The sequence below is a fragment of the Lagenorhynchus albirostris genome, chromosome 1 (genome assembly GCF_949774975.1).
Source record: "Lagenorhynchus albirostris chromosome 1, mLagAlb1.1, whole genome shotgun sequence".
Lineage (NCBI taxonomy): Eukaryota > Metazoa > Chordata > Mammalia > Artiodactyla > Delphinidae > Lagenorhynchus > Lagenorhynchus albirostris.
This window is the reverse complement of record NC_083095.1, coordinates 186218245-186245275: the sequence shown is the minus strand read 5'-3', so window position 1 is coordinate 186245275 and position 27031 is coordinate 186218245. Positions and strand designations below refer to the sequence as shown.

Below are 27031 nucleotides of genomic sequence, written 5' to 3'. Positions count from 1 at the left end.
GTTAATAGTTGGTTTGACTTTATATGACTGAGCAAGAGGCTGACAGCCTTCAATTTACTGGCGGCTCCTCGACACAGACACAGATGTTTCCTCCCGGAGATTCAACCATCGTCTCAGAGCTCTGGTTTGGCAGAATTACTATTACACATTTTAAGGTACAGGCCATGTTTCTGGGCCTTAGGGCTTGGGCCTCAGACACCCCAGCTAAGGCCAAAGCAGCGCGGACAGGAAGGGGGTACTCCAGGTGTAGGAATATGCCAGCGCCCACGGGACGCGACGCTTCTCCCAACACAAAAGACGCCATCGCACCACCGGGCCCTGGGACTGAGCTCACAAATCGCCAGGTGCTCGCCAAGCCGCCCTCGGCTCTTCCCAACACCGCCCCCCACTTCCGCTTCCGGGGAGGCACCGCCTGGCCCTCCGGCCTTGGGGGCGGTAGTGAAAGAGAAGCCGGAAGTGGCCCCAGTACTTCCGGTGCGGGAAACTCCTCACTGCGGTTCCGAGGGGGCTTGACGGGCTCGGTCCCTGCAAGTAGGTCTCTCTCCTGTTGCTTTCCTTGCGTCTAACCTTCCAGCTCGTTTGCCGCTGCCGTCCCGCCACGCCGGTCTCCGAAGCCGCCCCTTCCCCATGTGCCGGGGCAGGAGTCCGGAAAGCCAAGACCCGCTCGCCGGTACCCCATCATGTCCGAACTGACTAAAGAGCTGATGGAGCTGGTGTGGGGCGCCAAGAGCAGCCCCGGTCTCTCTGACACCATCTTCTGCCGCTGGACGCAAGGTACCCTGGCTGGACTCTGGCTTCCGGCCGCCGCTCCCTTTAGCCCCGCGAGAGTCGAGCCGTGACACCCCGCTCGCGGCACCCCGCTCGCGTGCCCCGCACTCCGTACCGTTTCCCCTGCTCAGCCCAGAAACGGGACTTCTAGAAGAGCCCTCCCTGCCTTGAGGGTTAGAGGCTAAGTAGGGGAACAGTGCCAGCGGGCCGCCAAAGACCCGAGACGCCCCTGCCACTCCCTGGGCTGCCTTTGGGTTGGAGAGGAGGAGGGGGCGGCTGCCGGGCTGCAGCGGGTGACACTGAAGGTGTGCCCTGTGCCCCGGCGTCCGTTCCTCCAGCAGGGCTCCGGCCGCCTGGATCTTTACCCGCTAACGAGTCTGGTCGTTTGGTCTCATTTTGGAGAGAGGGAAGTCCACGTGAAAGTCGCAGTGGTTAATTCCAGAAAGCGATTGTGTTGCTTGTATTTCAGTTAGGCGGGGTTAGGCGTGGTACTCGGTGCAGAAATGTAATGTTGCGGCTGCGGAGTGTTTGTTCCCTTGACCCGAAGTGTCCCCGGTTTTGAGGTGGTGTGGGATCTGTTCCAGCTCAAAGGAATATGGTCCATAGGACTTCCTGGGCCGATCTAATTACCCAGACAGGCTTTTGAGTTATATAAGAAGTTTTGTTAATACTGCGAGTAACTGTGAAATGAAAAAACACCATCTATTTATATTTATTAGTGATCATCCCTAACTCGTAAGTTTCAGTATTAAAACACAACGAGCATATTACTTTCAGGTGACTTAAAAGGGACAATGGTGAGGTTGAGGTTAAGAGCATAGTGTTTGGAGTCAGGAGGATGAGTAATGGACGTATGTAAAACATCCCAAGCACACAAATAATAGCTAGTTAGTACTATTACTAAAACATTTTGTTATTAAAATATTTATTTAGAAAATACCGATTCTCAGAGGGTTTGGGGGAAGTTTAGCATAGTAAATCTAAGTCCTTACTTCGTAATGTGTATTTAGTAACAAAAGTTCAGGGTTTAAGTAATCCCTTCCTTCCTCCCGGATACTGGTAAAAGCTGGTAAAATTAGAATCGTAATATATTACAGCCAGGTAGGTTATTTAGTTCATTACTCTTGTTCTGAAGATGAGAAAAATGAGTTGTGAAGGGTTAAATGACCAGGCCAAAGATGCACAAATTGATAGAACTGGGAACGAATTCCAACTCTCCCATTTCCTAATTCAGCTGTCTTTGTTGTTTTCCTTTGTGTGGCTCAACCAGGCATGTAATTAGTTTGGCTATTTTTTTTTTTTTACAGATTTAATTATGTCGCTTAACTAATATTTTCTGAAATGTTGGACATCCACATTTGCAGATTTTAAAATTTATTTTCCAGTTTGTCTTACTTATCCTAACAGTGAACAGCCCTAAAGTACGCAAGACTGTGAAGGATTGAGAAAAGTTTTCCTTCCTGTTAACTAATTAGTAATACAACACAGAATAAGGTGATATTCAGCCTCATTTATTTTAGTACTGTGATGCAGAGGCAAGGAGAATTCAGAGAGGCAGTTCTAATAATGGTGAAGAACAGGCTTTGGAATAGGCATACTTGGGTTCTAGGTTCAAGGTTTTTAGCTTACTTAAGCCTCAGTTTCCTTCTCTGTAGAGTGCAGATAATAGTAGTGCCAATCTTACAGGGTTGTTGTGAGGATTAAAGGCAGGTGAATTCGTTTAGGCACTTAGCACAATATCTGACATGGAGTAGATGCTCAGAAAAGGGTAGCTTGATTTAAAAAGTGTTTAATTGTAAACCAAGCCGAAGATCGCTCTCTGGCCATGCCCTGACAGTTGCAAGAAGTTATTGTTAATTTGATGGATAATCACTAAAAGAGAACTTCGTAATGACATATGAGAATGCTCTGCCACCTTGTAGTCATACAGAAGTTCCTTTACAAGATTTGTTCAATCAATACCATTTCAAAATAAAGGATTATTGCTCTACAGAGAGTGCGGTTATATTGTGGCCATGTAATTCTTCAAGGTCTTAAAGTGATCATGATTTTTAAGGCAACCAAATATGTACTTTTAAGTTGTCACCTCTGACTCAGAGGGATGTTGTCATCGATCTTGCTGTGTTAACTTTGTATTCATTTATCCATTCTTAGAGGAGGCAGAGACCATTGCTGACGATTGCTGTGGCCATGACTTGGGATTGTGGGAACGGGCACAGGACACTACTTTGGTGTGCTTGCCTTACTGCGTTCGTACTGTGACATCAGCTTTGTCTTTATTTCATCATCTATCTGTGCTTTGAATTGACAGCTGTAAGCTCATTAGTCTTTTGGAAGCAAGTTATAGGTGTGAGGTGTTTGGGGTAAAGAGACATAGAACTATGTCCAGGGATATTCCATTTACTGATTGGTCAGGTTAAATGGTCATGTTAATTGGTCGTGTTAAATTCCTTTGATATGTTAAACAGCTGCAGCAGTTGGGATTTTTGTTTGTTTTTCTCTTTTAATGCTACGGCAGTTTTAGATAATAGGTTAAAGCAGTAAGTGCAAGAGTGGCACATAATATTTTTTTGTTTGTTTAAAATTCATTTGACAGTTTTAGATCATTCTCTTCTGCAAATACTTTTTCTTAAGAGAAGAAAAAAATAGGGTTTTGGTTTGGGTTTTTTTTTTCTTAACAGTTTTTAGTTTAAAGGCAATAAGTCACATTATTTAAAGCTTTGAAGTTGTTTTGTTTTTTAACTTGGAAATTTACTCCCTACTCCTGCCTGCTTCCCTCCTGCTCAATTGCCTATAATACTTTTTAAAGAAAAGCGTATATTTTCTACCTCCTTATTTGTAAGCACATTTATCCTTCTTTCCCTTCTCCCACAAACTGACCAGTGTTCCAGACCTAGACTTGATAGGGTGGGAGGGAAGACAAATGATAAACATAATATAGCATAAGTTAAGCATATATACTAGAAGGGAGAGAAATAAGGAATTACAGGGTGAAGTAGCCTGGACGGGCCTCATTTTAAGGTGAGATTTGAGCAGACTATTGAAGTAAGTGAGTTAGTCATGCAGGTATCTGAAGAGTGTTCCAGGCAGTGAGGATGGCCATCGTAAAAGACTTAATGACTTATGCAGAATACGTCTGGCTTTTTGTTCAAGGAACAGGAAGGAGGTTAGTTTGGCTGGAGAGGGAATGAGGGAACGGGACAGTGAAAAAGATGGTGTAAGAAATAATATGGCCCAAATCACTAAGATTTTATAGGCCGTTGTAAGAACTTTGGTTTTTCTTCTAAATGAGATGAGAGGTCATTGGAAGGTTTGGAGCAGAGGAGAGACACGACAGGACAGGTTTTTAAAGGGCTGATCTGACTGCTAAGTTTGAGGATAGACAGTAGTGTATTGAGTGAGACAGCAAGACCTAATGAGAGACAGTTGCAGTAATCCAAGGGTAAAAGACCGTGGCTTAGACCAGGATAGTAGGAAATGGTCACATTGACATCATCCCAGCAGAAGCAAAATAAGAGTCATCTAGATCTAACAAAAGTAAGTGTTAATCTTATTACAAAGGCAAACATTTTGACTTATTGAGAATTTGTTTTCTTTTCAGTACTGATTGTCTAGCCAGTGTTTGGCAAATGTTTTCTTTAAAGGGCCAGTGCCTCTATTGTCTCTGTCTCATCTCTGCCATTGCAGCAAAAGCAGCCCTGGATAATAAGGGCATGGCTGTGTTCCAAAACTGCATTTAAAAAACAGGCCAACCCTGGTCTAAATTATAAACTCTGAGAACCCATTTTTTCCTTTTCTTGGCCCCCTTCCTTCAAGTTTTAAGTTACTTCGTTGTTTCACCTAAAGATTAGCTAGAAGAGAAGCCCAATTTGTCAGTTTATAGCAGTTCAGTGGTGTTTTGGGGTGGAGATGGGGAGGGAGCTGTAGTGGATTGAAATTAGAGTTTTGGACTTTCCGGTATAGGACAATTTTTGTTATGTAATATGGAAAAAAAAGATTCTAAGTAACTTTGGAAAAGTGAGGGATCAGTTAAAATATAAGCATAAATTGTATGCAGGAGTTAAAGCATTTGGATTAAAGTCCAAAAGTATGATGTCTATTATAATGTGATTTAACATTTTACCAAAGTACTAAAATGATACGCCAGTATCGTTAATTTGTCCTCCAAAGTGAAGGTAAATTAATATTGTGGGTCATATCATTTCAGAGATTTTGTTGTTGATGGGATCCTTTTATTTCAAATATAGGTTTTACTTTCTCCCACCTACCTACATCATATGTCACCTAAAAACCAATTTTTTTAAACTCACAATTTGGAAGCTTATGTGACAAAGTTAATTTCTCGGTACTTTTGAGTACATAATGTGTTTTTCAGCTCAACGCATCTATCATGATACCTTACGTCTGTATTAGGCTTTACAGGTTTTGAAAATCTTACAGCAACCCCAAGAGGTAGCAAAAGATAAATGTATCAATAGTTATCCTCCTTTTGTAGATGAGGAAACTAAGGCTCAGTTCAGATTCCACTCAACCAGTATTATCTGACATATAGTGACAAGTGAAGTCTTTCTGTGGCCTTTTGTTAACATGGAAGGCTAGAACTATAGAGGCAGTAGTTGTCAAACTGGTTTGAATAATTTAAGTCAGTCATATGAAAATAAAAGACTGGGAAATTGCAAAGAGGTTCATGACTCAGGTTTAAATTAGTTATGAGCTGTAGAACTGAGAAAGACTTCTATGTCTGTAGTGCTGTGGAATGTGATACAAAATCGTATATTTAAGATCAGATGCTTTAGATGGCCTATTTCAGATCTAATTAGGAAGACAGCCATTTTGTGATAAGTTAATTCCTCTTAAAACTAGGAAATAAGATGAATATGAGAACACTTGACAAGAAAAATAACTCTGTATCCTAAAAAATTCAAACTCAAGTGAAACCTTATTATAAAAGAGGGTGCCTACTTAGCATTATCCTGTTTTAGGATAGAATAATTTCCATTTGTCTAACTTTATTTCATTTTTGAGCTCTAAGAGCCTTTGTTCATTATCAAATAACACACTCAAGTATATATACTGTAATTAAACGGAATTTGGCATAAAGCAGATCTGCCTAGAATTCTCTCCCTGGGGTTTTTATCTCTAAAGTACAAAAGCAACTTATCAGAATGCATTTCCATCTAAAAGCCCCACCCATGGATCTTGAAAATTGAGTTACATTATTAGTCATTTTAAGGAAGGCAAGAATCCATTACCGAGACCTGTTTATCGCATAACGCTGGAAGTTTGAAAGAGCCTAGTTTCACCTCTGCACTTAGGCCCAACACCAATGACCCTTTCTTCCCAGTAGAAGAGGTAGACGAAGAGCAGAGGCCCCTTGGCTTCACCTCTTGTTTCTAGATTGGCTCTCAGATTTGGTTGTCTTGCTGTGATAACCAGCACCCTCAGTTCTCATTTGTCCTTATTAAATTTGCCCCATCCACCATACCTATTTCTTATCCTGCATTTTTCTTATCCTCTATTCTGTTTCTCCCAAGGTGGTGGTGTGTGTTGCTGGGGAAAATTGTGGTCAGCATCAATACACATGTAGGAATTAAACCTTAGCTGAGCCCTCAGTATTTCTCTTAGTTCTTTATCCTGTCTGCTTTTCTTATGTGTTTTGGAATTAACATTATCCTCAATTTTCTATGCCCTCATGCCCCCCACTCGCCATCAGCAGCATCTCTTCCCTTCCTCTTTGCCTGCATGTCTAACTTGGAAGCCTGCTAAGATTTCCTGTTTCTCAAGTTTGTTAAACTCAGGGCCCTGTTACATTCTTAAAAACTATTACAGGCTTCAATATGAAAAATTAAAAAAAAATAATGAGGCCTGTGGCATTATTTTACATTTTAAAAAATCTCTTCAGTGTCTAGCTCATAGGAAGACAGGTGGATTCTCCCACTTGCTTCTCCGTTCTGTCTTAACAATATGTTACAATATGTTGTTTCAGTATGTTACAATATGTTGTTTCGGTTGAAGTATCTGCGGAAAATCCAGCTTCACACAGATATGCAGTTGGTAATATAGGAGTCTTGTAATAGTCTTTTCAGATAATTGTGGATATTCTTCTTTGACACTACACCAAAACTCAACAAGTGGTAGTTTCTTAGCAGTTACTTGAAATACAGAATCTGAAGCCACATCAGTGAACTTTTCGTCCTCTGTTAAATTGAAATTCATTGGTTTGTCTTGTACTTTGACTGGATCTTTTACCCATGCGTTAATTTGTAACAGCGTGCATTGGTCATTTGGAAGTTATCCGTCTGCTGGTTTATGCAGATCTTCTAAATGTTAACACATATAGTTATACCATATCAAAAGTCACATTATTTCTGATCTTGTCAGAAAAATCTCTGAGTATTGAGAAGCTGTCAAGCTACAGTGCTGGACGTGAGTTTTCCAGAAGTTTAGTTGTTACTTGAAAGCTTGAGGTTTTATCACTGGCAGAAATACTGTCAAGTTATTTTCCTTGAAGTATCAGGCTCACTTCATTCACTTCTGAGAAAAAGTCTAAATAATCATAATTTGTTAGTAGCTCTTCAAAGTAAAAACAGCATTCCACAGAAAAGCTGTTAGCTCAGCTCACAGTTCAAAAAAATTACACATGTGCTTTGAGAATCTGTCAATCATCGCTCAAGGTATGTAGCAGAGGTGCTTTATGGGTAGTTCCCATTTTGTCACACAGACTATTTTTTTAAAGTACATTGTATTCAAAGTCAAGATTTAATAAGATTAGCATTAGTAAGGGCTTTTTAAAGTTAAATTGGCTTTTTTGTGTGTTTGAGAGCATATTGTGGTGTTTCCTAGTACAGTGACTGCTGGTACAGCTTAATGTCACTTAATGTGGGCTAAGGCACCAGTAATGTAACCTGCTGTTCATTTTGTACCATCGCTGTGAATATCAACACAGTGAAAAGGGCAAATATGTTAGTATTATAATAAAAATGATTTTCACCTCTAGCAGGTCCCCTAAAGGGTCTCTGGAACTTCCCGGGGTCTGTAGGCCACACCTTGAGAACCTATCTTTATTCAGTCCACGACCACCACCACCACACCGCACTGTCTCAGTTCTTTCAGGACTTGGAGTCCTTAAACTCTCTCTTTCCCATTTAATCACTCTTTTCCTTCTTTTAAACTCATGCCCTTCCCTCTGTAAAATAATAATGCTTTATCCAACTACCCTTCAAGCCATCATCCTTTTCCCCTTCACTTGTTTAACAAATAGTTTGCCTTTTCTCTTTCTCCTTGTATTCTGAATCATGCCTCAGCCCTTTAAAATTTGGCTGCTCTTCCCAGCACTCTAAATTTCTTTTTTTAGTATTCCCAGTGACATGCTTAATCCAGTATTTTCATTTAATGTTTTTATTCCACTCGGCATTTGTAACAGGTGACTGCTGATTTTTCCTTTCTAGGACCTCAGTGTGTTTTTTCTCTTACCTTTCAAGTCTTTGTCAATCTCCTTTGCTGCTTCAGCGTCTGCTCACTTTTTTTTTTTTTTTTTTTAATGTTAACCGGCTTCATTATCTGTGTTCTACATGTTCTCATTCACTTTAACTGCCATGTTTAAGGTGATTCAACTTGCTATCTCTAATCCTAAACCCTGCCCTGGGCTCCAGACCCATGTTTCCCCAACCAAATTGTTGTTTCACATTTTAGAGACTGAATTTAGAAACAAACATCCCCATTATCTTCACTCCCAAAACTTCAGCAAGCATTTATTATTAACTGTATAACATACTAGGAAAACAGTTAATAGAGCAGGCAAGATACTTGTAAGGCAAGACAAACAATAAACAAGTGAACAATCATATAATTACAGATGATGATAAGTACTGGTTGTGCTGAGGGATGGTGGGAAAGATCTACTTAGATAGGCCTATCAGGGAATATCTCTCTGAGGAGTTAATACCTAAACTGGGTCTTTAAGGATGAGAAGGATTCAGCTATTTGACAAGAGAAGGAAAAAGAGCATTTCGTGCAGAGGGAACAGCAAGCATCAAGACCCCAGGTAAAGACCTTGGGATGTTCTGAGGGCCTAAGATCACTGTAGATGATGAAGGTAAGAGTGAACTGAGGGAAGGTGGGGTTGATAGATCGTACAGTGTCTCTTAGGCCATGAAAAGGAGTTTTATTGCAATTGCAATGAGAAGCCATTGGGCTGTGACAAAACCTGATGTCTGTTTCTAAAATATTTCTCTGGTAACTATGGTGAATAAATAAGGGGTGGGGTGGGAGTGGGAATGTGGGCAGAATGGGGGGACCTGGTTGGAAACTCTTAACAGTGTTCTAAGTGAAAGATGATGGTGGTTTGAACCTGAAGGTGGACTAGAAATGGGGTAGAGATATGTTTTGGGTCCTTGAACCAAGAGAGGACCTTACCTTAAGGTGAAGCCTTAAAGATAAGTCCGATTTTTTCAGAGAAAGTGTTAGCAAGTGTTTCATGCGGAGGGAACAACATGTTCAAAGTATAAGAAACCAGAGAGAAAATGGACATTTGAGGGCCTGGAAGAAGTTCAGCATGCCTAGAGCCTAAAGAAGGAGAGTGGCAAAGGATGAGGGAGGAGGTATAGGCAGAAGCCGGACCATGCAAGACCACGTTGAGGAATTTGGATTCTGTCTGTGTCTGGAGTTCTAATCTGAGCTCTATTGGGATTATCACCCATAATGGAAACCTTGTGAGTAGATGAGTTACACAGGGAGAATGCAAAGAAAAAAGATTCTAAAGCCAAGACCTGAGGAACATTAGCATTTAGAAGGAATTGATCACCGCTCATACTGAGAAGAAACAGAAAAGGAAAATTTGGAACAAGATGTACCACTAGAGCCAAGGGCCAAAAGATTTTCAGAAGTCAGTGGTCAGCGTTTCAGATGATTCTCTGGGAGATTCATCTGAAATAAGAAAGACTTGAGAAATAGCCTGTCTGATCATTGATGAATTTGGTGAGAATGAGTTTGGTGCAGTCACAGGTTGAAAACCAAATTATTGTGGGTTGGGTAAATTAGGAGGTAAGGAAATTGAGACAGTGCATGTAGACAATTAGGTGGGCTTTGAGAGAGTGGTGTTTGGAGTTTTGGGTGGAAGGTGGTGGTGGTTGTTTCTATGGTCAAATGATTTTTTAAATTAAGACTTTACTTTTTAGAACAATCTTAGGTTCACAGCAAAACTGTGGGCAAGATACAGAGATTTCCCACATACCTCCTGCTCCCTCAACATGCACAGCCCCCCACCCCACTGTCAGTGTCCCCCACCAGAGTAGTACGTTGGTTGTTACAGTGTTGAACCTGCGTGGACTCATCATTATCACCCAAAGTCCACAGTTTCATTCTTGGTGTGGCACATCCTGTGGGTCGAGACAAATGTGTAATGGAATGTATCCGTCATCATAAGATCAGAGTATTTTCACTGCCCTAAAAATCCTCTGTGCCTTGTCTGTTCAACCCTTCACCCACTCCCCTCCTCTTGGCAGCCACTGATCTTCTTACTGTCTGCATAGTTTGGCCTTTTTCAGACTGTCATATGGTTAGAATCATATGGTATGTAGCCTTTTCAGATTGGTTTCTTTCACTTAGTAATATGTAATTAAGGTTCCTCCATGTCTTTTCACAACTTGCAAGCTAATATTTTTTAAATGCTGAATAATATGTACTATTTATCCATTCACCTACTGAAGGACATCTTGGCTGCTTGCAGGTTTTGGCAATTAGGAATAAAGGTGCAGTAAACAATGTGTGCAGGTTTTTGTGTGTGGACATAAGTTTTCAACTCCTTTGGGTAAATACCAAGGACCTTTTGGTAGAATCTTGAAGAGAATTTTTTTTTGTTTTTAAATATGTGAGATACATTTAAATACTGTTTGAAAGAGAGATTGAAGGGTAAAGAGAGAGGAGGTGGGATGGAATGGGAAGCTTCATACTGTTTCTTATCTGTCCTGCTATCTAGTGTCTCAAGCTAGAAACGTCAGTCAGTTCTAATTTCTTATGTCCCAAGCCTTTCCCCACTTGCACATATTCATCAAATATTAATTTTTACCTTAGAAATACTGTTTGGATATAGTGTCTTCCCTCCACACTTAAGTTTCTTTTATTAGTTTGGCACTGTATAGGTGTGTTGAAACGGCCTCTTCCCCATTCTGGTCCTTTAAAAAAGGAAAAAATACCAGTATGATTGTATTACTCCTTTAATTAGTACTTGTCATGGTGTGGCCCTTCCCAGTATTAACATCCTGTCAGCTCTCCCTCCTCCCCTTTCCCATCTCTCCCGTGTGCCTCCATACTGCCCTTTGGCTGCATTAACGTTCCCTCTGATCCATAAACTTGTCCTGCTCTTACGAAACCTCTTTCCTTTAATAAAGGTATTTTCTTTACCTGAAAGAAAGTCATTCTGCCACCCTTGCCTCTCTGATAAATTTCTGTTCAAGGTCAGCCTTAAAGTTAGCTGGTATGACTTGACTCAGATCAAGTCACTACTTTGTGTATCCTCAACACTTCATACTTCTGTTATAACATTCGTTTATCCCTTCATCTTAGTAATTATTTGTTCAGATGTCTGTCTTCACCTGGACTGTTGGCTTCTCCAGACTAGGGACTTTGTCGTTCACGTCATTTATATATCGTAGATGCTTGGTATAGTATCTCAGGGTCATTAAATGTTTGTTAAATAAATGTAAGAATTATGACCATTAGTGAAATTTCACACATTCCTAGCATGTTGGAATTGGAAGTGATCATTTTAAAGCTAAGTATGAGGCCTAGGGAGGTGAAATGATTTCCTGAAGCTTATACAGATAGTAACTCACTTCTCCTGACTTCCGGCCCCAAGCTCTCTGCAGTGTGCCGGTGCTCTCTGCGGGAACTTGTACTAGATACTCAGTCAGTGCTAGTTGGGTAGTGTTTAAATTAAGATAGAACCAATATGGCCACATGCAACTGTGTATGATGTTCTTTAATTTTTAGCTTAGAGAATGTGACTCAAAGATTGAAACTAAAAAAGATACTTTCTGAAAAGGGTCCTAAAATATCTGTTTAAATTCAGTATGTAGACTGTCAAGTCTTCCTTTCAGTAAATTATTTAAAAATCAGATTTAGTGTCCTTTTACTGAAGGCCACACTTTATCTCTCTGGTCCACTTAGTGGGGTCCCTGGATGCAAAATTGTGCGTGTGTGTGTGTGTGTGTGTGTGTGTGTGTGTGTGTGTGTGTTATGTGCATTTGGCAGGGAGCCTAGGTTCCATATCTTTTTTCAAAGAGCTCCTTTATCCTCCAAAAGGTTAAGAACCACTGCACTTGACTGACTTGAGGATATTTTGCTGTTGTGATAAGTGATCTTTCTCAAAGCAAAGTACCTTAAAAATTCTTTTAGCTACTACTTGAATTACATTTTTAATCTTTGCTACTTGCTTTCATTTTTAGGGTTTGTGTTTAGTGAATCAGAGGGATCTGCATTAGAACAGTTTGAAGGTGGCCCCTGTGCTGTTATTGCACCCGTTCAGGTAACATAGACTGCTACTTTACCAACTCCTTAGAGGGACGTGTTCAAACGTTTCATGCTTTACTTTCTGTTTTCTAATACCTGTACTCTGTAATCATGAGGCATGATCAGTTACCTCTTAACTTTTGTTCTTGTCAATTGCTTTAAATATCCAAAATAAAAATGATTTCAGAACATGAGTAGGTTACACAGCAATAGCCATTTGGCTCTCTTTATTTTCAAGAAAACATAGTAGGTGTTCTCTGACTTTCAGAAAATTTGGAGTTAATGATCATGGCATCTTTCTTATACAGTGATCTGTTGAGTAATAACATTTTATGCCAAAGATAGTGACACCGTAGCAGTGGTACTATTTACATTTGTTCTATCTTTAAAAACGGTTTTTCTAAAAAGTTGAAGATGCATTAATATTTTCATGGCCTAAAACTTTATCAAATTTTAAAATAAGTTGACAGTATATACTGTTTTAGGCTCTAGCTTTGGTCTTTAAAATAAAATTAGTAGCAACCAATTTCAAACAGAATCCCCAAAATAAAAAAAAGGTTTTTTCTTTGGGCAAAAGGTAGAGTGAATCTCAATGTATGTATTTGATTTTGAATCTTTTTGTGTTGCATTGTTTGAAATTCAGAGGCTGATTTGCTATAAACCATTACGTTATTAAAATGGAGAATTGAGTTTTCAGTTTGCTATAATATTTACAATGTCTGAACAGGAGTATAACTTTAGAACTGTTATAAAAGAAGCTTGAATTTATTGTTTGTTTTAATCAGCACATTTTGAAAATACATATTTAATGTGGTATTTATTATGCATTGGGCATAAAGAATGCATTCCTGAACTGTTAGCTGCAAAGTAAATTTGTCTCTCAAACCTTATACTCCATACACTTACATTATTAAATTTAAAATGTATTTTCTGAAGGAGAAAAGAAGTTTTCCTTTATGGTTCATTCTAAAATATATCCTTTGTAGGTCGTTGTTTTATTTCTTTGAAGAGTAAAGTTGATACATTTTTTTTCATTAGTAGATTTACAAAAAAAATTTAAGAAAAACTTGAATGTTTGAGCTTTGCCTGGGAGTTACAGAGTATAAGGAATAAAATTTAACTATAAATTAGTTATGAGGCTGTTATTTTGAGTAATTGAGACAGATTTCGGTTGCTAGTAGGAATCTTACCTGAATTTGAAGATTACTTGTCCTGTTCATATGCATGTTAGATTATATTAACATAGCCCCTCTTGGACCATAATAATAATACCCTTAGGGTCTTTATTTCAAGTCTTTGAATACAGTTAAATCAAAGTAAACCACAGCAGTTTCATGTTTATAAAATTTAGTGTATTCCAAAATGGTAGTTATTTTTACAAGTGGGGTTGCTATGTAACAAGGGTTAATTGTAATGTTCAAAACCGTGATGTATCTTTGAGGTAGTAATTTAGCTTCATAGTCATATAAATGTTTTCATTCATAGAAGATTTTGTTTATATTAATATTTCAATGTAAAAGTCAAAACTAAATTACTAAGAGTGATGAAGGGAAATGTGCGAGTCCAGATATTAAAACTTTTTTAAACTATATAAACTAGAACATGACACTTTTGCTAGAAGAATAGGCATATTGTGGAACCCGATAGATAATACAGTAGTAGACCACATTACATATAATAATTTACCAAGAATTAATCACATACCATGATAAGAAGGAATATAAATCAGTGGTGAAATAAAATGTTTACTAAGTGTCACTGATAGGACTGGTTGATAATTTGAGGGGAAAAACTGAATTTAGGTCATTTGTAGCATATACCAAGTTTATTCTTGATATAATAAGCACAGAAAGCTGAAAATAATGCATTACCAACTAAGATAAAAGATGAGTTCCAGGCTCAGAAAAAAATGTGAGGTAATATTAGCAATAAATCAGTGTCTTTCTTATACAGAGAACTACAAATTGGTTAGAAAAACACTAAAACCTCAGAGGTGAAACGGGCAAGTGTATGCAGTCATGACAGGTGGTATGATGCTGGACAACCAAGGAATCGAGATGTCCAACCTCGCTAGGAATCCAAGAAAGTACAAATAAAACTTTAACTAGATTCTATGCTTACTCTTTCTAATCTTTATGAAGTAATTGGCAGTGCATGTAAGGGTAGGGTGATGCTGGCATACTCAGATACCTCTATGTAGTACAAATTGGTACTTTGACCTAGAGAAGGAATTTTACGTTATAATTGGAACCATGATAATGCAGCTTCTTTGATGAGAATAATTGTACTTCTGTGGATCTTTCCTAAAGAAATAATCCTTAATATGGAAAAGGTTGTATTCAAGAAGAAGCTTTTTTTAGAGCAAGTCCAGATATATTTTATATATATTTATATATATATAAAACATATATTTATATATATATTATATATTTTATAGTATAAAAAAATTGCAAACAACGTAATGCACAGTAATGTAGTTTAAACATGGACTAATGTTTAAATAAATTTTAATAGCTTGAATAGACATGTAGAGATTAAGAGTTAAAGTTATGAATTGTGTGGGAAAACAGAAAAGTGGAAAACAATCACGTACCCATTATGCTTCTCACTTAAAATAAAATTTAAAACAGGTATGAAAGGAAGACTGGAAGGAAGTATATCAAAATGCTAATGGTGGTTCTATTAGTGTTGAAATAATGGTTGTCCCATTCACCATTCCAAAGTTTTCAAGTGTAGTTATATTAGTTTTATGGCTTTTGTTATTGGGTCGGGGGAGGGGAATCAGAAGCACTTGGTTGTAGTATTTGTAGATTTTATTTCAACGTGAATATTACAGAACGTTACTTATTTTTTTTTAAAATACTTTGAATTGATTGCTTATTAGGTACCAGGTACTGTGCTAAGTGTATTAATAGTTTATCTCATATAATCCTCACTACAACCTTTTAAAGTTTGTGCTATTATTATTTTTAATTAGTAAAGTAATGAAACCAGGATTCAAATCTAGGTCTGTCTGACTATAAGCAGTCCTCTTATCTGAATACTACTGTTTTCAAACACCTGTGAGTAAGAATCACCATAGTAACCTCTTTTTTCTTGAATCTGCCCCCTAGAGATAAAATAGGTGGAGTGTCAGAATCTGCCGTTTAAATAAACAAGTCAGGTGGCTAGGATGCAAATAGTCCTTGAGCTACACTTTGAGAAGGAAACACTGTTACACACTGAACTGTTATCTATCAAATCACCAATGTAACATAGTTGGCTCACTTAAGGAAAGGTTAGAAATGAGTTTGTTTCTTTGGAATCTTAAAGCTTTATGAGTTAAACCAGGAAGTTAGGACTCCTTATAACAAAGTGATGACCCACACCTTGGTCATCTTGTGTCATAAATCAGAGCTAGGAGAGCAGAACCACTTTTGTATTTAGATTTCTTTTCCTCTAAGGAATCAAAGAGAAATACAGATTTTTTCCTGGTCTAAAGGGCCTTCACTCTGTGAATGGAGCAGTAAATTTCTTTAATTTTCCAGTTATGTGGTTATTATTTTGAGTCAATTTTTCTCTTTGACAGAAATATGTATTACAAAGGAGGAAGAATTGTATGCATGTAGAATCAAGCTTATAGTAGTCTATTCAGAGTAAGTAATTATGCTCAGTTACTGTTGAACGTGAAGGGAAGCCATTTGAAATTTTTATAGCACTATTCAAAAGATCAGAAAGGAGGTGCAAATTAGTTTTATTTTCCATTTTAAAATAAAAGAATGATGTAAGGTATGTTTATAATACATTCTAATAATTATTGCTTTAATTTATAAAGGCATTTCTTTTGAAGAAGCTCCTGTTTTCTTCTGAGAAGTCTTCTTGGAGGGATTGCCAAGGTATGATAGCTGTCTTTTATCAACTTTTACTCCATCTTCTATTTTATAGATGATCCATGCAGTATTCATTGGCAGTAATTTAGTTGAAATTATCTGTCTTAAAAAGTAAACTATGAGTGGGTTACTTTTTCCTGAGATTTACTTTTTAAATGTCTCAGAAAGTTTCATGGATGACTCCAAATTTTAAAATGTATATTTCCAAATTTGTCTTTCCTAAGAGGTGTAAGACAGGATATTACCCTAAGGGAAAAATCCCTTGGGGCATTTCCCTGACCTGTTAAATGATAGTATACTATGAGGATAGTCATTTATGTTTGTTTTGTCTTATTTAGCTTTGAGCAAAAAGTCAGAATTATCTTTGTATTCCTGCATCTTTTAGTATAACGCCTTACACAATTCAGATAATACCTCAAGTAATTCTGAATTAAATTGCAAATGAAGCTTTCATGGCTTCTGCAATATGATTAAGTCAGAGAACTGTATGTGCTACCTGATAAGAACAGACATTTGCATCCTGCTTGACAGTTTACAAAGATATTTCCTTCACTTGCACAGTTTTATGTGAACTCACAGTAACCGCTGAAAGAAGGTGGGATATATTATAATTGCGGTTTTGTATATAAGGGCAAAACAGCTTCCATTCCAAACCATGCAGGTAGACTCTACTAGTGGTTGTGAACTTGAGTTAAAAGTGTCACTGTCATGTATTTTTAATTAATTAATAGCCAAAATGCAAAATAAATTTGAAGGGAGAAGAAACTATTCAAAAAATACTATTATTTACATGAAGATTTTATTAATACAATTTATAATATTCCTTGCACAGAAATATATTCATATGGATAAAAAAATTTATGTAGCATTGTCATAAATGTCGTAAACGCTCTGGTGGCTAGAGGGTGAATGGCACAGTTCCTGTCTTTAAAGAACTTTTAATTAGGAGAGAGAGAAAGCTTGTTCCGGCATAAAATTTTACATAGGATGTGTATACATCTTATCCCCTTTGTTTGAAAGTTTCAGAAAATGGTACTACTTCTGGAGATTAATACTGCTTGAAAGGGGGAGGGTGGCTAAGGTTCAGGAAGAAATTGTGCATTTGTGCTATTTTCTGTAAATGTCTAATGCTCAAATCACTGCAATACAGTATCGGTGGTTTCTGTATTATGCAGCATAACCGCTGTGGCTTCTGCTAATGTAACGGATGGTGGTATTGTGTGTGCTGACGGTGTGTTATCTTATTATCCTTACCCCTCTGGAACTGGGAGATTAAAGACGTTAGACTAATTCAGAAATGGGGAAAAACAGAGGTCTCAGCAGGCCCATACGCTGGCCTGGTTCTACAATAAAGGAATCCTCATGGCTGAAAGGCTCCATTTGCAGCCTAAGAAAGGGGCGATCAGTATCAGGTTATTCCACGTAGCATATTCTTTCTTCTTATGTTTAATTCTGCATTTTCCAGGATTCTTTTTCTCATTAATGGAAATATTTAACAGAGGTGACATTTTAACCCTCAAGCACATTTTTCTGAACTGTAGTTTAAGATCGGTGGTTTATGGATTTTTCCTCCACTAAAAATGCTTGATTTTCACCATTAAATTAATGCATTCTTAATATTGTTATTTATGACAGGATTTTTTTCCCTACAGACAACCGTTATAACTTACCCTTTGGTTATTTTTAGAGGGAGAGCGGAAGGAACTCCTTTGTCACACCTTATGTGCTATTTTAGAAAGTGCTTGTTGTAGCGACTCTGGCCCATACTGCTTGGCTTCATGGTTAAGAGGAAAGACGGCTGAGGAGACTGCTGGTCTTCCTGGGAGTCCTGCACAGTCTAGTTGCCAAATGGACCATTCTTGTAAGATACACTTTGATTTCCTGAAGTAATTTCTTGTATGTTTGTTTAAATAAAACTATTGAAAATTTTAAAGGAAAAAAGCTTTAAACATTTTATAAGGTCTCTTTTTTAGCCTAAGCTTAATTCATGAGCTTTCTTAGTATTTTTCATTTCCCTTTTGATTATTTTAAATTAACTAGAGGATGTTACATTGTTTATTTTTTCTTTCATTTTTGAAAAAACAGGAAATGCATCTCTAAAAATAAACTTAGGTAAAATTTCTAGTTGACTTCTGCTTGATGACAATCTCTTTTGAGCTTTGGAACTCTCCTTTAGAAAGCTTAAATAACATGTTTCTATATTCTTTCATTTCAGATACCTTAATGTTTTCTCTGGTATTGGGGAAAAATGAGATTTTTTTTTTTTTTAACATTGGAAAATGTCTTAAATATCTTTAGTTGTTTCCTAAAGTAAAGAAGGGGACGTTTTTCTTCACTACGTGTTGTTTCTTTTCCTCCTGAACTTTTTGGACATGGTTACTATGGATGAATTATTTTAAGATAGTTTTAATTATGAGTTTTAATTTTGCATTCATTTAAGTTTTTCATACTTTGAAGATTTCTCTTTAAGACAAATAACAGCTGTTCTCATTCACAAGAATTCTATGGTCTTTAGTATTTGACAATTCTTACATAGTTGACCTAAAAACTGCCAAAATGAGCTAGTAAAATGGAGACTTCTGATGGTACAGAAACTAGATAAAAAGAGTTGCTTTTCTGGTTTTCTTTGCAGGAATTAACTTGCCAGTAGGTTGCTTTTGATAATTGGTAGTTCCAGGTGCTTATATTGAATAAGTGACTTAATCTACCTGTGGTGCAATCCATTAACCATCATCTCTGCGGAACTTGTTTTTAGAGAAACTAGACACCCAGTTTCTAGAAAGTAGATTTCAGTTGCTTGAGACGCACACCTGGCTTTCCTGGTGGGATTGTGAGGCACATTGCCTCCTTGAGCTGAACCATCTCTGTGATGTCAGCGCCTTCTCTCTCTCACCTTTGCAGTTACAGTGGCAGATTCTACTAATAGTGCATTTGCAAGGAAGAATTTTTAAAATTTAAACAGTTGAATGGCATTTCCTTTTCAGGCCTTTCAAACATAGCCTTTCAAAGAGAATTTAATATATTTTTGGAGTTGATAATGACAGTTGAAGAAAACAAGTGGAAAGTATTCACAAGATTGATAGTCAAAAAATGTGTCATTGACACTGGTTTTAAAACACTTTCCAGGTTTTACTGGCTTGCATGTAAGCATGGTTAAAAGTGTTGTTTAAGATACTAAAATTTTAATAGGAATAATTGAACTAGTTAGAAGTGGTTTTAAAGAATATGCGCTTAAAACTGGTCTGCGTATTAATTTGTAAGAAAATAGTGAGATCTTTTCTTGTAACATTTTTCATTAGTATCTTAGTATACTGTGTGCTCCCTGGGATGTGCTGTACATTTCTGTGTTGATAGGTTAAAAAGCTTTAGGTTAAATGGCCTCATGATTCATTAACTTTGGCACTTCAGTAGTTAATTTAGGTGGGCATATTATATTGAATTCCCCTCCAAAAAACATAGTTTAGTAATTTTCCAGTTTACTTTGTCTCATTTTAAAAATGGACATGAAATGAAGCTATATTTTATATTCGTTTTTAATGTGGTGTAAATTTGAAAAGTTTTGGTAACTGAAAATTTGAAAATTCACCTTACATGTTGACAATGAAATGAACTTATATTAAAATTTTTATTCCATATAACAATCTGTTTTACCTGTTCCTTCCTTTATTCCCAGCTATGTTCTTTTTCTTGTGTTATATTTTTCCACCATCCTGCCTGCTAAGCTTTTTATTTTGCTTGCCTCTTTTCTCTAAATTACTATCTTGATGTCAACTTGCATAGTATATACCTAGTAAAATGATTCAGATAATCAGGCACTGCAGAACAATTACAGTTTGGAAAAGATTAGGTAGAATTTTTATTTTATCCTGAAATTTTAAACATGAACTGTTTTCCTCCTTGTCAGTATTACATTCTGTACAAACGTTAATTTCATTGGCTTGTGTGGTGTGTAGTTTTGGCTTTTGGTAATGCACACTTGTTTGCAGTAGTGAATATTCAGGTTCAATTTCAGTTTGTTTCCCACACACAAATCAAAAGATTATTTAAATTAATCCTTTTGGACTTTTAAAGATTTAAAAAAGTAATTTGAAACATTTGAAAATTAAAACTGGACTTTGGAAGGCTAGAATAATGTGACATTTTACATTGTAAATCAAAATTTTAATTTTGATTTCATAACGAATCAATTCAGTTCTCTAGTGAGAATTAATATTTGAAAGTACTAAGATTTACTGTTTAAAATATATATGAAATTGTTCATTGTGATAAATGAGAGTAGGCATTTTGATCCGTGTAGGATATCTTTAAAGACTTCATCTTTGGGCAGCTGAGACTATCTGGGTTCGGATCTCAGCTCTGCTGTTTATTGCTTTGGGCTCTTGGGAGGATTCTTCTCTGGGCTTCAGGTTCCTCCTCTGTAAAATGGGGTAATAGGGTTGTTTGAGGATTAAATGAGGTTAAGGCCCGTAGAGCATTTAGAAAGGGGCCTGGCACTTAGAAAAGTGTTAAGTAAACTTTACCTTTGATTTCTTAAAAACTTATAATTGTACTGTATTAATAAACGTAATCTAAATAAGTTACTGAAAACTTCCCAATAGTTATACAAATAAATGCGGAAACAAACTTATAGCTGTCGTTGAACCTGTGTACTTTCAAAGTGCTCTGCCTTTTTATATACATCTGTTTAATAATTAAGCATCAAGCCTAAAGATTTTATATTATGTAGGAGGAAGGTTAGCTATGAGGATTTTACTTGGCGCTATGAATTGAAAGATTATTTAAAGCGCAGGACACATTACAACTGTGTGAAGCACTATGATTGTCAATAATTTCTCATATTTTAACGATTTCAGCACAACTGAATTAAAAAAGAAATGTTTATTATTTAATCACCCTTCTCCATCCTCAGTATTAAATCCATTTTAGTTATAATCATGGTAACTAAGATGTTGAAATATAAATTTATGTTACAGTAAAGTTGAAAATAAACTGAGAACTTGAAGGGAGTAAGGAAAGAGGGAAACTTTTAATTGCTTGAAAGTATTTACAGCCTGCTGTGTGTATCTTGTGTCGTTTATTTGCCATGTGTAGTGCTGAAAAGTGTCTTTTATGTATAGCTGCCTTGGCTGTCGAAGAGCTTGGCTTTGAGCGATTTCATGCATTAATTCAGTAAGTAACGTTGGAACATTTAAAATACTTACCTTCTGGACACATTGCCATTTTAAGTCTGTTCGTACTGTGGAAAGGTAGTTGGATTTGTATGCTTGAGGATTAATTTGTTTTCCGATTTCAAAAAAAAAAATAATTTGTAAATATGTACTTAAAATATTCTGATTCCCAAATTAACTATGGAAGTATACCCTTTCATAACATTAAAAGCTTTTTCATCATTATAATGAAAAAATCATTTTAGCTTAATGTTTCTGTCTGACTGAATATAAAGATTTCTAGTGTGATAAATATTTGCATTATTATTTATTGTTTGCCAAAATACGCTTTCTATAATTTTCATTAAAAACGCCATATTTTCATCAGAGTATTTAAATTTTTTGTTATAAAATAAAAGGTAAGGGATAGCTATGTTGATAGAATTACGGGTGGCATTTGATTTGAAATATAACATTATGTTAAAAGAAGCCACAAATGTACACCTTATCTTTGGTGTTCAGATATTTGTTAAATAATTTTCAGGCTTTAAAAAGTCAAGTTTTCTTTGTTCTTAACCATATCCTAGAAGACGGCCACCTCATTCCTTAAATAACTGTATGATCATTGAAGAAGTTGTTGCCAGACAGTTCGCCTGAGAGATGAAGAGGTCCCTACTACGTAGGCATTCTATTTTAATGGTATCTATTATAGATAGTGACAGTTGTCAGCAGTAGCTTTTGCCTTTAATGGCTAAATTTGTATTTGAAAATTTGATACACTTACAAAAATCTCCTATTTGTATGTATGCATTTTAATGTAGAAGACAATTAAAAATTTTTCCTATTTATGAATGTAGTCAGTGTCATCATGTTGTTAATACTTAATTCTTTTCCCCCTCCCCAGAAAAAGATCATTCAGAAGTTTATCAGAATTAAAAGATGCTGTCTTGGACCAGTATTCAGTGTGGGGAAACAAATTTGGAGTATTGCTTTTTCTGTATTCTGTGTTACTGACAAAGGTTTGTTGAAGAAGATACTTCTTCTGTTTTTTATTAGTTTGAGTTTAGTATTTTTCCTGAGGTGAAGAGAAATTTTATTCTTCATGTTGTTTCTAAATCTCAGAATTAAAATCTCTTATGCTGATAATGAAGAATTGACTTCTCTTTCTTCACTCATCTGTTACTTAACCACTTTCCAGCTTTCACCCATGATCTTCTGGACTGCGGAGATTATCAGTAATGTTCTAATTATGAAGAACAGTCAGTTCTTTGGAATTTTATTTTCTTTGATATTAGCAGTTTCTGGCACTCAGCCCCTTAACCCCTTCTGGAAGCTCTTTCTAAACCCCACTCCCTTCTTAACTTACCTGATACATCACTAGTTCTCTTTCTGTAATGCCTCATAATTACATTTTTGCTTATAGCTTCATTTCCATCTTTTCCTGTTGTTTACCTCTTTTATTCTCTCAGCTTACCTTTATGTGGTTAATTCCAACATGTACACTTCCGGTCCTACCCTTTTCCCCAAATGCCAACCTCACATCTCTAGCAGCCTGTTAAGTCTCAGTTATCCTGCTAGATTTGCTGTATCTGAAATCAGACTTCATTCATTTGACAAATGTTTATTGGGCATTGACTCTGTGCTAGGAACTAAACTTATAATATGGGATACAGTTTTTTTAAGTCATTCCTCTTCAGTGTTGTAAACAAACAAGAAAAAAGTGGACACATTAATAGTTACTTCCATCATGGCAGTGTATTTTGGTGTTTATTTGTTTGTTGCATGCACAAAGCATGGTGGGAAATAGGTGAAGGGATGCCAAACTTCATTTGGTGAGGTCAAGGGCAGACCTTGTATTGTAGGGATCATTTGATGGATGAGGAGAAGTTTTCTGGACGGAATAGCTGTGGGAAGATGTTCCAAGCTGTGAAAACTGCAAGTATAAAGGCATACGATTATGCCTTTATAATTGGGGATATAACACACATTTGGGAAACTCTAAGTAGTTCAGTATTAGTGTAGCATAATATACCAGAAAGGCAATTGTGGAAGATGAGACTGGGCCTTTACGTAGAAAAGACTCAGAATATGAAGATCCTTGTATACTGTGCAGAAATACTTAAGATTTCCTTTCATGTGGCCAAACTTAGAACAAAACAAAAATTGTGAACAATGGGGTAACGAGATCTTTTTGTTGATAAAAGATTCTTTAAATTGGTATCAGAGTTGTACTGGAGGGGGTTGGTGTGTGGAGTACAAGACTAGAGTCAGGAAAAAATGGAAAAGTAGTTACTGAAATAGGTGAACCTAAGCCAGAGCAGTGACCATGGAAAAGAAAAGGAGCATGTTTTAAACTTAGAAATTTTAACACATTTAGAAGAATATTTAAGAGAAAGAACTTAAAGTACTTGGTAGTTCATTAGCAGTTGGGGAATGGCAGTCATGGAGGTATCTAAGATGACTGGTTTCTTATGAGTTCATCGTGACCGTTCAGTATTCTCCCAATTTTTTATGCTCAAAAATTTTGATGCCTCCTCTGTCCCTTGTCCTTTACAGCCAATAAAACCATCATGTCTAGTTGTTCTCCTTGAGCTGGTCTTTAAAATGATGAGCCCTTTCTCCCCAGTGATTATGTCATTTGTTCATATTATTCATCATGGCTGTATCATAGTCTGTTTTGTGTAGTTGTTTACAAAGAAGGCCAGTGCAAGATCTCACACTTGTTTGTATCCTTCTGTAATATTTACACAATCATTACTATTTTGATTACTGATTATCATCTCTTTAATTCTTAGAAATAGCCTGTTATCAGATAGAACCAAAGGTTGAAGTTAGGTGAATAGAACAATGAATGGCAGTTTATCTTTGTCATTTTGGAATTGACGGAGTTAAAACGCCTAGCTCTTCTTGTACTTATCCAGTATCTAGACTTCAGGGATTTGGATGCTCTTTTGGGGGGTTAAAAATATCTGAAAATTGGCTTTCAGGAAAAATAGGAAGCTTCCTGCCCCCCTAGTCTACATTTTATTTTGTCAGTGCACGTTTGAATTACCAATATGTAAGAACACACAATCAGAAGCAAACCTTCCATTTTCTTATGTACCAGATACACCTTTTGTGTATTTAAATTCATATCTTTATTAGCATTCATGTGTGTATGTATTTAGTGCCAATAAGTTTTTTTAATGATCTAAGAAAATACATCAGACGCCTTAGCAGGTATATTAGGTTTGCATACAGTTTCACCTGAAGTTAAGTGAGTGTTAACTTTCGGATACAATAATTTTCTCCTCCCTCCTCTTGAAGCTTAAACATTCTTTTTCTCTCTCTACCCCTTTAACCCACATACCAACATTGGATCTGTTACCTGTGTTCTTATGTAGAGCCCATGGAAGAAAATGAAAGATTCTTAGACTGACTACTACTCACCATTATCATCTCAAATGCACCCCCCATTTCAAATCTGGGTAATTCTTTGGGAGAAAAGTTAATTAAGTAATTGTGTTTTATTAATTTATAGTATAAATTGATCAGTTTTTAAACTACCATAATTTTCATTTTTAGTTTTTAAAATAAGCCAATGAATTCTTGGTTTCTTTAGGGCATTGAAAACATAAAAAATGAAATTGAAGATTCAAGTGAACCTTTGATAGATCCTGTGTATGGACATGGCAGGTAATTCACTAAAATCTATTATTTCCTCATAGGGGCTTCGGTTTTTAGGGACTTGACCTAAGATGAAACACTACTGGGTCAGATGATTTTGTCTGTCAGTGCTAGCAGCATAAAGTCTAGGAACTTGAGCAGTCTTATGCTTTATGCAGTGTTTGCTTTAGGTATGAAGCGTTAATTTCCACTTTAGGTTTATGTGTGCATTGGACTTGTTATAGGAAATATTTTGTTTTAAGATGACACTGGGGATATTTTAACAAATTCTGCTTAATATTCTGTTCATGAAATTTTCTAATAGATGAAATTTACTCATTTCGACTTAGAAATAAGTATACCCTTATTTGTAAATGCTTTCCTGCTTGGGTGAAAAAAGATTTTTATTTATTTTTCTCTGAGAATACCCTCCCTCTCAAGCTCTTTATAGCTATTTGTAGTAAAATTAATAACACAGTGATCGATTGTTAACTCACTCTAAAACATAAGTCCTTTTCTTGAGATCTTTCTGCCTCAGAGGTTAAAATTCACGTGTCTTCCATCAAACACAAATTTTACAATTACATCTGTATTTTTTAAGGCGATTATAAATATTAAGTAAAGTGTTAGTCTAAGTATCATTTTTTTTTCATCCATTTAAATACGATGTCTTGGATAAAGTTGTTAAGTTTATATGCACATGTAGAACAATAGATACGATTGCGGTGATACAGCAAGTGACACATTTAGCAAGGTGGTTGTTCAGCAAAGTACATAAAATGAGAACTGTAAGGTTTCTCTCTAACTTGGTTTTCTAAACAATATAATTTAATGTAAAAAGTCATTATTTTATGCCTTACCTTAGGAATCATTTGTTTTGCATATTAGTGTATTCATATTTTAATTACTTTTTAATTTTTATTAATAGCCAAAGTTTAATTAACCTCCTTCTAACGGGACACGCAGTTTCTAACGTATGGGACGGTGATAGAGAATGCTCAGGAATGAGTAAGTATGTTCTTCATTGTGTTTATCTCGTTTATGATTAATATTTCACTAGAATACAGTTGATGGTTAATTAATCTGTTTAGTGGCTCTGCGTTACTTAGAGGTTAAGATAAATGCTTTGTTATAGGAGAATCCCTTACAGTTTTCAAGGTGCTGTAACGTGAAGAGCATAGACTTTGGAGGCAGACAAACTTGGATTCAAATCCCAAGTGTATGACTTGAGTCAAGTTACTTCTCAAGCCTTTAGTTTTCTCTAGTATAAAACTAGGATTGTAGGACTTCTTTAGAAAAAGTAATGAATAGTCCTCTTAGTATACGTAAAGTTAGTACATATTTATCCAGTGGTATCTGTGAGTCTGGAACACTATTGCATTTTGCTTGAAATTGAGAATTACAAGTATTGTGATTTGAAATATTTGCTTTAAGAGACTAGTGGGTTTTTTCCTGTATTACTTTTAATGTTCGTAATTTCCTTTAAAATGTGGGGCACATTTAAGGTTATCCGAGCATTTTAAACCACCATCGCCTCCATTTCTGGCCTTCATCATTTCTTGCCTGTAGCTTCATGTTGTTGCCAGGGATGTTGGCATGAAACCCCTTTGGCCAGGCCGTCCAGTAGGCAGGGCTGACACACAGCCCCGAAGAGATTCCCTTTGGTTTGTTCTTACTCAGTCAGCCTGCTTTCATTTCTACTGAATAGCTGCCGTGTACCTCCTCTTGAAATATGTGGTACAGAACAGAAAGCATCATGGCTCCTGTGGTTCACAGGGAAATTTATTTTTTCTTCTATAGTTAGATAAAACTGTCACCAAGTGACAGAAGCAAAGATTATGATTGAGAAAATAATAGTTACTGCTTTTTGCTCCCATTTAAATGAGTGAATCTTGATCTTAAATTTGAAGTTCTCTCAAATTTTAGAAAGACACATAGTTAACAGAAACATGAAAGAATACAATATTAAGGGGAAAAAATCAGTAAAAATTAATGAATTTCAAAATTAAAAAGCACCTTAACACAATCCAGCCCTTCATTTTACTGTTTAAGAAATTTAAGAGCTACCCTTCTTTCCTACGTTAGATAATATAT

The 27031-nt window shown here is 36.4% G+C and overlaps 1 protein-coding gene across 4 annotated transcripts in view; it reads left to right on the top strand.

The window, feature by feature from the left end:
- Positions 1-461: 461 nt before the first annotated feature.
- MINDY3 (MINDY lysine 48 deubiquitinase 3) overlaps positions 462-27031 on the top strand; it is a 95064-nt gene continuing 68494 nt past the window's right edge. Inside the window, exons 1-8 of one of the 4 annotated variants that reach the window (XM_060162532.1) lie at positions 462-774; positions 12213-12292; positions 16091-16151; positions 17881-18006; positions 21263-21314; positions 22197-22311; positions 24894-24967; positions 25866-25945. In XM_060162532.1, the coding sequence (XP_060018515.1) occupies positions 681-774; positions 12213-12292; positions 16091-16151; positions 17881-18006; positions 21263-21314; positions 22197-22311; positions 24894-24967; positions 25866-25945 (682 nt within the window). In that variant the 5' untranslated portion in view covers positions 462-680. Of the gene's footprint in view, positions 775-12212; positions 12293-16090; positions 16152-17832; positions 18007-21262; positions 21315-22196; positions 22312-24893; positions 24968-25865; positions 25946-27031 lie in introns of all 4 variants that reach the window. The other 3 variants (XM_060162523.1, XM_060162538.1, XM_060162545.1) reach the window with 3 other exon arrangements.